The sequence below is a fragment of the Phaethon aethereus genome, assembly GCF_964289735.1.
Source record: "Phaethon aethereus genome assembly, chromosome: Z".
Classification (NCBI taxonomy): domain Eukaryota; kingdom Metazoa; phylum Chordata; class Aves; order Phaethontiformes; family Phaethontidae; genus Phaethon; species Phaethon aethereus.
The window spans coordinates 5446752-5458712 of NC_138577.1; the positions used below are offsets into that span (position 1 = coordinate 5446752).

The 11961-nt window shown below is 48.6% G+C and overlaps 1 protein-coding gene across 1 annotated transcript; it reads right to left on the minus strand.

Moving 5' to 3' along the window:
• Window positions 1-1079: 1079 nt before the first annotated feature.
• Window positions 1080-7537, minus strand: SIGLEC15 (sialic acid binding Ig like lectin 15; the record flags this gene model as incomplete). Its single annotated transcript, XM_082012859.1, has 3 exons — window positions 1080-2198; window positions 4373-4756; window positions 7486-7537. The coding sequence occupies 3 exons, from the start codon at window positions 7535-7537 to the stop codon at window positions 1813-1815; spliced, it is 822 nt and encodes a 273-aa protein (XP_081868985.1). The 3' UTR covers window positions 1080-1812.
• Window positions 7538-11961: the final 4424 nt, after the last annotated feature.

The window sequence follows — 11961 nt, forward strand, 5'->3', positions numbered from 1 at the left end:
TTATTTGGGTTTTTGTGGTTTTGTTTTGGTTTTTTTTTTTTTCCTCCCATCCCTTTCTAGCCTGGCCAGGAGTGTCCAAGGTCGGTGTTGTGCTGGGTAATGGGAAATGCCAAGGGGACTGTGGGAGCATGGTATGGATGCCAGCCAGAGAATCAGGCCCTGCCCCACCTGAGCGGGCTCTGAGGTGGGCTGTTTGGTATCTCCATACCTTCTTCTACACTTGGCAGAGCTCATCAGCTTTGGTGTGGGCACTTCACTTTTTCTGCTCCATTAGAGATTGAGGGGCAGAAGGAGGGAAGGTTTCTGTTGCACAGTTTCCCTTCTCTTGTTCATCATTCCTCAGCCTGGTACAGACCCTGTCCCAGCCTGTTCCCCTCGCCTGTCCTCAGGTGGATGGTTCTTTTGCTAGTTTAATGTGGCTTCCTACCATGCTCTGGGCCTATTGCCCACCTAGACTTCTGCTAGCCCTTTGCTGCTGTGGTATCCATGTACCATGGTCTCTCCAACCTGCTGCCCCAGTCCTGTGTCTTCACATCAGTTGGGTCCGTTCTCAGCTGTACCCAAGCCAGAGCCTCCTCCCAGCAGTGCCCAAGCCTTGGGTCCCTCATACCGGCTTGCCTGACCATCAGCCCAACCCTGTCCTTATCCCAGGAGCCTGCTCTCAGGCCAGAAGGCTGTTGCGAAGACCAAGGACATGTTGCATTTCTCTCCTTAGCCACCTCCACCCTCCTGCTGGATAACGTGACTAGAAGGCAGGACGTCCTTACCGAGCCAGGCTGGATGAAGCAGAGGAGGGACCTGTGAAGTGGGAAGGAAGATGTGGGTTAGCAATGTAGTCAGAGTGAGCTGGGGAGCCAGGACTGACCTAGAGCTGTCAGGAAGCTGCACTGGAGCGTGGCTGTGACACCCCAGTGAATGGGGAGAAGACCTTTTGTCAGGCATGTGGTCCGCTTCACGAGGGTGGGAATTTGGCATTGGTATATATAAGGAGCAAAGCATTTGTGATTTGTCTTGGCAGCTTCTACAGTTTGAGGCAAGCGGTGGCTTTCTCAAGGCATTGACATCAGACTGTCTACAGATGAGTGACAGTGACATGACATCTCATCCAGCCTAGAGACGGAGAGCTCGGAGTCCCTCCTGGTCCCCTCCTCCCTGTGCCATCGCACAGCAGGGATGGTGGGCTGGGAGCCAGTGGCCTCTGGTCATCTTGGGAGGTCTCATCCTGCAGTCCATGAGGTGATTCTCCTCTCCTACGAGCTGGGGTTTCCCTGCTGTTGTGGGCCTGGCGCAGCTGGCTGATGGGATTTCACTAATGATGGGGAAGTGCCTGGGTAGTGAGGCCTGGGGGGCTGAGAGGGGACGGGTCTGTAAAACAAGGATGCCCACCCCAGGAGATTAAACTGTTGTGTGGGATGCAGCAAAGGTAAATCCTGCCCACGGGCTCCAGGGAAAGACATAGTAATTAGTCTGCTTCAAGAAAAAAAAAAAAAAATTAAAAATCTGGTTGTGTAGGCAGTGGGTTCTCTGCTAATTGCTCATCTGTTAGTTTATTAACCTTTCTCCTGGGGCACTGGGAAATTCCTGCTCCCTCTGTTTTTCAAAGGTCCCTTCCCGAAGCAGACCTCCGGTCTGCAGGCTCCGGCTGGCCAGCGGGGAGGTCCCTCTTACTTGTTCTTACATTTCCCATTAGAAATGCCTTTCTCCTAATGTGGAAGATCATATAAACATTAAAACCCCCCCCCCCAAACCAACCCCTCCTGCCTTATTTTATCTGCCACATCCCACACTGGTTCCCAATCTGATGGAGGAAGACTACCATGGCAAATAGCAATACATACCTCCTCTCGAGAAAACGGTGAAGCCCAGTATCACCAGCAAAACAAGTACTTTAATTCCCAGTGGGACAAAGATCAGGATTAGGAAGAAGGAGCTGTTGGATACTTTGAATTTATAGAAGTACACAGTCCCCTCTGCTCTCCCGTGGCTGTTGACAGCAGTACAGGTGTATTTTCCATCATGGGTCAGGTACCGGAGCTCCTTGGTGACACGATGGTTCATGCTGGTGGTGGAGGTGAGGTTGCTGTAGGGCGGTCCGGTCCAGGTCAGAGCGGGCGCTGGCTCCCCCTCGGCAGTGCAGCGTGCCTGGAAGGTGCGATCCCCGTTGGAGCTGACGGTGATGTTGATGATCCTGGGGGCAGCTGCAGAAATCACAACAGGGAGGGAAAGTGCATCAGGCTTCAAAGGCAGGTCTAACGCAAAACACTTGGAATGAACTCTTGGCCTTGGTGGACCCTCAGCGTGTTATCTCAGGGTAACGTTGGGATCAAACCTCCCCTTCCTTGTTTTTCTTGGCACTTTCTTTCCCTAGATTTCCCCACCCTGCCTATATTGGATAGAGGAGCAAAGGGATTCACCCAGCAAAGCCTGGGTGCAAGGATCTGTATTCTGTGTTTTATCCCTGTAATGCCTTACACAGTTTTCTGAGCTTTGGTCAACTTCAGCTGTCGTGACCTTCCATGGTGGGAGAAGGCAGGGCAATCGACCGTGAAGATGGGTTGCTTTCTGCAGTTGCACCGTGAATCGCAGCCCAGTGCTGTCCATGCCGTAGGTGCAGGTGCAGGTGACCTTCCCCGACTGGCTGCATCTGCACATGATCCTGGACAAGGCAATGACGGTGCTCTCCTGCAAGCACCTTGTGCTGTTCCTTTGACCTCCAGAGTACGTGGATGGATCTGTTTGTGTGAGCCCTTTGCTTGGTGCCTGATACTTGCCAGATTTGGCAAATTATTGTCAGGGAACACTTACACTCCTTGCTACAACCTATTTTTGATGTGTTTCTCTAACCATGTAGTGACCATCCAACAGCTGGTGTAGGTTACTGATTGCTTTGGGGTAGCACACCAATACCAAGGTAGGGCCACTGTTTTTTTATCCTGTATTTGTAGCATATGGGATTGTGTGACTGAATGAACAGTGGTAAAAATCATTTGGGGGATGCAAAATGTTGAGATGCGCTGTTGAACACGTCATCTTTGGTCTGGTCTACTGAGGAAGTATAGCTGATATGACCAAGCTTGTCCTGCCCATCAATCCTCTCCTCTTGGGCTTGTTGACCTACTTAATGCATTTGGTTTCTAAAGGCATTGTGAAAACTGAAGGGAACTAAATGAGTGTCCTCACAGAGCAAAGGCAGTAGTTCAATATTGATTTCATTTTTTGTCAGGCTAGACAACAAATATATAGCTTGCAACCACTTACAGCATATCTTCCCCTTGTCTCTGTAATGCAGGAGGTGTTTGAGGCTGGAGGACAGATCCACAAGAAATGTTAGTCGTGTGTCATGTGTCTGTGTGTTTTGGTGTTTGAATTAACCTTTTAAGCATTATTTAACCCCTGCCATTCATACTGTCAGGGTCCATTCCCAAAGCAGGGTGCAGCCTGGCTGCTGTATATGTGTATGTTATCTTTCCTCTGGTGTTAAATTCCAGGCAGCCCCTGAGAGATGGATCTTGCTGCCATCCTGCCTTGGTCATGCTGTGTGTGTGGGTGCTTGGGAGCTGCTCCAAGTGAAGGAGAGCCTCGACTACGCAGAGCTTCCCAAGCAGTACCTGAGCTCATCTTCGGGTCCCATCTGGACACCCCCAGTGCACAGCAGGTGTAAGGCAGTTTCACTTCACAAGCAAAATCGTCCACCACGTGGCACCTTGGCACTCGCAGGTAACGTCTGACTCTGTTCCCGAGGCCACCTGGGTCTCCCAGCACTCCCCTGATCTGCCAGCGCGCCCTGGGAGATGGGATTAGCATTTGATATTTGTTGATCCGAGATGGTTTTCCAGGCTGTTGGTACCTTAATGTTTCCCGCTCCAGAGGAGTTTGGACTTACAGCTTGTGTATACCAAGTATCTTGGTTTTCCAATCCCCTGTTACCCTCCAGGCCTTCTTGTGCTTACGTTTGCTAACATGTTGTCAGCCCCCAGTTTAGATTTTGATGAAGAGAATGTCTTTAAGCCCACCCCATGGGCTGCTGACCCCAGCCCGCCTCTCTGCTGCCTGCACAGATCCTGTGCTGCAGGGACAAAGAGGGTTGCCCAGAACTTGGCTGGCTCTTACCCCAGGGCCTGGCTATTTCCTTACCCATTTTGTTCCTATTCCCGTCCCCGCGTTGCGCTCATCACCTCGTACCAGAAGACTGTGGAAGGCAGTGAGTATTCCCTGCCCAAATGTTATAAACTATCCACAGAGCTGGAGAAGCCAACCCTTTGGAAGACCGTCTCAGACCAACTTCTGTTACCATCTCAGCTGTTTCCACATCTTGTGGCTCTCGCTTCCCCGTGGGGTGGCTTTGCCTCCTTTGGCTCTCGTGCCCTCTTACCAATCAAATGCAGCTTTATCCCATTCCTGCTTTCATACTTGTCGTGGATATCTCCGGACAGCTCTACCCGGCAAAAGTATCTCTCGCTGTCACTCCAGGTCAGATTGTCAATCCTGATGGAAAGGTCCTTGTGCCGGGGGTTGCCAAGCAGTTTGTATTTGTTTTTGTAGCTGATGGCGGTCTTACAGAGCTCGCTGGCACCCTGACTAACGCACTTGAAAACTATCGTGCCGTTGTAAGGTTCCTTGATCCTCCAAATGGCAGTGAGGGTCCTGTCAAATGTTTTGTAGGGGTGTGTGAAAGTACAGGGCAGGATAACCATCTTCCCAAGTTCACCAGTAACATCGGACGGGACGTGGACGGACCAGCCGTTGGACTGCACACCTAGAAGCAAAAAGATATTATCGAGACTGATTTCTCTGGGGTGCTTTAAGAGGGAAATTGGGCATCCTTCCTGCATCGGCTGTGGTGTTGGTGAGAAAATACATGCTCTGTTCCCGTGGTGGGCCCTGTGCTACTTGGTGTTCTTGCTGAGGACTTGCAGGTGATTGTGAATTACTGTGGCTGGATTTGGTACCAGTCTGCAGCAGAGCTAAGGGGACTGACTAGCTCATGTTACAAGTGATTTAATTCCTAAGCAGGCCTCTTGTTTGCCAAGTGAACAATAGTACCTTAAGCTGTGTAACACAGTCTTTTGCTTTTAGCAGGCATTTATGCGCTTGGAGGAACAGGCTTCTTTTTTTTTTTTCCTTAAATGCAAAACTTTAGCTTTTTTTTTTTTATTCAGAGATCTGGTGGCTTTAAGCACTGAAATGCAGTAAGTGCAGCAGCCATTTGCGTGTGTGTGCACACACACTCCCACCTTATCGTATTTGTTACGCTGATCAGCTGGGGGCTGCATTACCCCTGGGGAAGGCAGCAACAGCTGATGTTTCTAATGATCAGTGCTGCTGTCATCACAAAGTAGTGTCTTATTCGTAAGCTGCGACAGGATCTGAATAAAGACTTGGAGATCCTCCTCTTAAAAGGGCTGGTGAGAACAGGCAGGTTCCCCGTGTCAGCTCCTGCCGTAGGAGGGAGGATGCCCTTGACAGAAGAGAAAGCATCTCCCCGTTAGCAGAGCAGGTTGTCACCGTGTGGACTCTACCTGCCAGTACCTTCCTAGACAGGCCTTGTCCTGGTGTCACGGCAGGGGAAACGCCGAGCTTTCCAGCTGAGATGTCACAAAAGATTGGGATTTTGTTCTCCTGCCCACAGGAGGTCCCAGTAAATCCTAGTGCAGTCTGGGGAGCTGGACCTTATTGCCTCTAGACCCAGTCTGATTGTTTCTGCCCAGTGATGAAAGCAGCATTCACCTGAACAGACACTCTCCACCTTGGAAGTATTTAGGGAAAACTCCAGTTCTCATCTGTTTCCCTTCCCCAGGAACCAACAGCATCAACAAATAACACCTGCAGGCAGTACTTTCCATATAGATATCTGTATCTATCCCCTGGCTTGCTAACTGCAACAGCTGTAGCAGCAGATTGTGGCTTCAGAAATGTCTGTGGCTATGTTCCCGTCTTTTAAAACTCGCTTGATGGCTTGATTAAATCGGGAGCTTTCGCCTCAATACCTGAGAATAACTGCAAAAAATGTATAGGTGTCCTCTAAAGAACTGCCTCCCATCCCTGGTCTAGCTGGCTTCACTGTGGTCTGTGGGCATTCAGCTGTGGGGTTAATCGAGTAAACTCTGATTTGTTGCTTGTTCATATATCTGTTTTCCATAATATTTGACAGATACCTCAGCGTTGGTGCAGCTGGTATTAACTTATTGTGCGCTGCACAATGGACAAAGGCCAACGCGGGACCGGTTCTCTGCCGTTAGGTTAGTTCCCTGGAATCGGCGCCAAGCCAGTGTTTTGGTTTCTAAGAGCTGGAGTTGGGCTGCCTTGCCGTTCCTTATAGCTTTATGAGTGCCTTTTGCAGCCTAGGTAATCTAACATACAAGGCTACGTGGCCACAGGAGCTCCAGGAAGCTCATGGACTCTGACTGCAAAGACCTGGCAGTGAAAACAGAAAATGCTATTCCTTTCTATTTTATTTCATGTTATTTTGTTTATTTTACATCATGACATTGTGACCCTTACTTTTGGAGAACTGCAGATGATGTGCTTTTGAGTACGTGATTTGCTTTTCTGTGCCACCTTTCTGGTTTGCATTTTTAAAAAAATCTTAAGCAACGGACATTATTTTTAGCATGGAAGCATCCCCTTGCCTTCCACGTGAGAAATAATGTTAAAAATAAGTGCTTCTAATGTTACCAGCTCTGCCTTTTTCTGTGGAAACACAGTTTGCCTCGGTTATGAGTGGAGGGAGTTGTCAGCATCTTGTGTTTAATTTAACCTTAACCGTAAAGCTTCACCATGGGAGTCTTCCATGGCTGCTTCTTGCTACTATCCAGCCTCCATTTCTTCATGTGATTGAAGTTCATCGGCAAATAGCTACAGACCTTAGACGAGAGAACTCCTGAAAGGAGCTGTCAGGTCGGTGTATCTGCTAGTTGTCAGTGGAAAGGATTTGAAATCACAAGCACAGTAATGAGATCAAGAGCTGGAGACCACTGCAGATAACAGCCGTGCTCTAGCAAACACTGTTTGGCAGTATATCTAAGCAAATCCCATTGACTTGAATGGAACTGAAGTGCATACTTGAAGTTAAATGTGAGCTTAAGTGCTCAGTGGAAGTGGAGTAAATTGTGTCCGCTGCATAATAACTCCTCGGAACACAACACAGCACTTCTGAGTGGTGATAGAAATGCTGCATCCGACTGACAATGCAGGGGAAAAGTTAGATGAAGATGAACTCCTTGCACAAGTCAAAAAAGCAAAAAATGCAAAAAAAAACCCCTCCAAAACCCAAGGCAAAGACCTCTCTGACAATTGCAGAATCAAGCCTTTGAGTTTTTCCAATATTCTCACATCCATCTGGAATTGCAAGATCCCTTTAAGCAGCACAATGGATGGTGCAATTCTTGAAGAGTTTACTGTACCAAGCAATTCCCCTGGCACTTCAACTAGAGTGAGAAGAAAAGCCCTGATCAGACAGGGGTTCGTAGCGAGCTCAGAACTCACCCTTCCTGGAGATGCGAAGGAGGCACAGAAGAAACAAGCCAAACTCTTTCATGCTGGTTGATGTTCTCCACTGAGGTGTATCAGCAAACCAGAACCGTCTCTACTACATCTGAACTGCTGGTCTTGCAGTCACGAAAGGTTTTTCCAGGGATGGAAGAAGTTGTGGTTTCTCTCTCCTTGGAGGGAATGAGCTGTCTAGCTGAACCAGCTCTGGATTCAGATATTAATAGTTTTGTGGTCAGTCATGTGAAAAATATAACAGAGGGAATCGGAGCATTACCACTTTCCAGCTAAAGGAAGGGGACTGTAGATTGGGGTTGCAAACACCCACTCCATGTGTGTGATGGTGCAAGAGGGGACAAGCTTTCAAGTGCTACCAACTCACTGGTCTGGAGGAGGTCCTTGCAGTCTGCCAGAGGCAGTGGCAAGGCAGACCCTTGCTCTCCTGGCTTGAGGTAGTTCATCCTCCTGAGCCTGGAGTCTGCAAGCCAGCTGTGTTTGACCCCTTGTGCTCACTGGTTGTTGTCATTCCTAGGTGTAAAAAACCCGTCCTCTTCTTTCAAAAATCATCTGAGCACTTGTGCCAAGGTTCAGCGGTGGAAGAGGGCTCTGGTACCCTGCTCTGCCGGGACTCCCGTGACCCCGATGAGTTGCAAGTCATTCTCTTCCTTAACCTGTGTTTGAAATAAGCTTAGCTCCAGCTTTTGCCCAGAATCCGTGGGCAAATGCTTGCTCTTTTCTTCTGGGTTTAGCTTTAGCAAACTTGTTGTGCAGTTTGCTAATCTGCGGAGCTCGGGGATTGTGGAGAGCTGACCGTGCTCCCCGCCACCTCATCTCCCACACCGTGATCCTGTGACGTTGTTAAGTTTAACCTTGGAGGGGGTATTCCCTGTCGGGGCTTAGATCGAGGTTTGCTGCTTTTGCTTCAGACCGGACAAAGGGCTGATGTCCGGCTCCCTCTTCTCATCTGGGCAGCTACTCCCCTGTAGGGTCCTGCTGCCTCTCTCCCATTTGGGGACGGCAGCACCCACACGGTTCCTATAGTAGGCAGCGATGGGTGCGTAGCCACTGGAGGGCTCCCAGAGCCAATGTAAGATGCTGCTGCTTCGTAGCTGCTGCCACTTTCCCTGTACCAAGGGCCGGTGCCTTCCCCCAGCAGCGATGCCAGGGCTCCCCTCTGCTCCTCACCTCCTCTCCTTAAATTCTCTGCGTATTTTCCCTTCTTAACTTGCTCTGCAATAGCTCCCAAGGGAGGGGCTTGGGGATTTGGTTGCGTTAAGTGTGTTCATTGCTTTCTGAACCCTTTCTTTGTTCTGGTCAAAGTTAGAGTGGCTGTGAAGGGAGGGATTTCTGTTTTCCCAGACTTTTTGGAGGAGGCTCTGAGAGTACTTAGCTATTATTTACAGTGGCTTGGACCTGTTGCTACTCAGCAGAGGGTGGTATAATTTCAACTAATGACTTAGAGCTTGGCTCGGTCCCGATGTATGTCCTCCCAGAGCAGGAGGATCAGGGCACAGTGCTCTAAGTACTTTGCAAACACAAATCTGTCCTTAATAGCTACAAAAAGTAATACATGCTGCTGGCAGGAGAGAAACCTGAGGGTACGAGTGGTGGAAACGGCGAATAAGAGACCTGCATCCTTATCCCATTTGTGTAATATACCTCTTCTGTTCTGTCTACCTTCTCCATTTTCCTCCATATACTGTATGATTTATCTATTTGCGATGTAAACTTTTTGGTGTTGTGACTGTCTTTAAACATTTCACCACTCAGGGCACAGTGGGACTCAGTGGGTTAAAGTAAACAATTGAAGTGAAATCCATGCTAAAAACATGTTGTTACGGTGAAGCATAAATGAATAGCTGCAGTTAACACTTAGTATGGACCTCTCCCTCTCTACTGTTTTACACGAGCATCTCCTAGACAAATATCTGGTAAATCAGTGCAGAAGTATGAATCCTTTGAGTTTTATCTCTAGACTGACGTTCTTTCCAGATCATGAGTTAGCTATTTGCAATGAAGAATTTTACATTTTCAGCTCTGCATTTTAAACAAGATAGCTGAAAATGTTTGCAAACTATTTGAATCAACCAAAAAAATCTTGTGAACAAAAACATCCATAGCTATATGATCCACAGACTCTGTTACCTGTGACCTTTTCTTCCAGTTCTGTGCTTGAATAGTATCTAAGATTACTGGAAGGAAGGCTGCTTCTGGTCCAACACCTAAACCAGCATGCCTTACATACTCATAAATACTGGTTTTCTTCCTTGTAAATCTTTTTTTAAGGGCTGTACGTAATGACAGCAGTTGTTATGCTGCTTTACTAATATCTTCCCTCAGTGCTTGTATAGAAGCAGCAATCACGGATCTGGTCCCAGAGACACCCCAGTTGCTGGTGCTTGCTTCTGCTATGAAAATACCTGGGATCTGGAGAAAGAGAAGAGAATGGGAAGTCGTAGGTTTTCCCACTCAGAAAATGGATGAACCCGTTTAAATAAAAAGAACCTGTAAATAAAAACTAGAGGAACCTGTAAATACAAGTAAGTAGCAATTGAATGTAGGCCAGCGGCAAATTTTCAGCCAGTGGTGTGGCCAGTTCATGGTGTGCTCTTTGGCAAGTTAAGGGGAAGATCTCATGTTCCCATCGCCTTTATGGCTGCGTCTGGTCCTGTTAATAGCAGTCCTGGGCTTTTGAAGGCCAACATCAGCCTTTGGTCCCTGGACTTCACCTCCTCTGTCTGCCCTGAGTCCAGGTGACGGCTTCGTGAGGCACTGAAAAAGGTGAGAGATGTATGGTGTCTGGGTGCTGCTTTAATTACAGCAGCTGTGTGTTAATGGCACTGTAGGGAATTATATGCCGTACCATATAGGTTGCAATTTAAAAGCATGATCTGATGGAGAAAGCACAGAAGAAGGAGAGAATGATGTTGAAATAAACTGGTTAAGGTGGTCAGTGGCTGTATCTTGGTATCTGGGCCTGCAGCATTTCCCAGCTTCTTTTAACCTTTCCTAGTTGGCTGACTTTTTCTAGAGGTTAGTCTCTTGTGGAGTGTTCATCTCCTAATTCCCTGAGAAATCCCCGCAGCGTTTTGTGATGGATGGTTGACAAAATTTGCAGGGTGACCCAGAAGCATGCCAGGATGCTTTCTTAGCAGATGGACCCTCTGTTCAGCGATACCCCTTGCACCACGCGCGTTGGCAGGCAGCAGCTTGTTGCCTGAGCCCCTTGGACTTGTCAGAAGCTGCTCCGTGCCACCTTGCATGCTTCTCCACTGACCACTGTATTAAACCGCTGTGATCTGAGCAGGGCGGTGATGTGCGCCCAGGTTGCAAGACGGAGCTGGAGATGAGCATGGCAGAGCTTGTGCCTCCTGGTCCCAGGTTTGTTGCTGAGGACGTAAGCAATGAGTTTTTCTGTGTGTCTGTACCTGTGCTGATGATGCATCTGCTTATTCAAGGACCAGAGTGAAGCTGGTTGTTTCCCTTCCCTCCCTTTGGGTCTTAATTCCAGCTCCAAGGTTTTCTACTTCAATTACTTCACTGGCATGTGCAAATCCTGTCCTCTGAGTATGACAATCTGCACATGTTTGACGCAAAAGCCTTCTGTTTTGTCAAATCTGGCACTCTTCCCTGAAGGGATTGGGTCTGTGAAGTAGCTGGGAGGTGAAGCTGGGAGGCCAGAGGAATTTTCCCTCTGCCTGGTCTCTGCCAGCTGAGCAGGAGAAAGCTGAGCCGTGCTGAGCTTCTCGGGGAGCGGCTGCGGGCTGCTGATCTCCCCTGTGCGTCCGCTTCATCCTCACCGAGCTGGAGGGAGAAAAAAAATCAGCAGGTACAGCTACCACGCAAGGGAAGTTGAAGGGGTGGGAGGGTTGGAGAGTGTAAAAGCTGGGCACCATTCCCGTAGGTGACACTGATCTTACCTCCTGGCACCGAGTGCTGCTGCAGGGCATAGTCACCACTGTGTCAAGTTCCTGCTGATCCAATTTGAAAGTCTACAGGTTCGATCGCCTGTGGTGTTTGCTTAGCCCCTTACAAATGCTCCTGACCTGGGAAACTCTCCTGCTTGCCATATCATGGCTGCAAGGTTTTGGGCTGTTCTGTCACCAAAGCTGCAGCGGTGAATTGATGGAGCAGCAACAGAGGTGCTGGGGAGCCCTTGTTGCCTCTGCTGAACGTCAGCTAAAGAAAGTTAAATGCGTATTTCACTGTGTGAAAAACATAGCTTGCATCTGATTATGGGCAGAGCATCATGGATGGAAGAAGGAAAAGGAAGCAATATCTCTAGTAACTTGTTGTCTGTTGACTTCTGCAGTCATGTCCATGCATTGAGATGAAGAACAGGTCTGATCTCCCAGACCTGTACGTTTCTATCCCTCCTGCTGCCTGTACAAAGACTCTGCTATGACCGGGAAGAACTGGGTTTGGGAAAAGCCTGTGGACAGGCTCAACTTTGCCCGTACCAAGGTAGGTGAA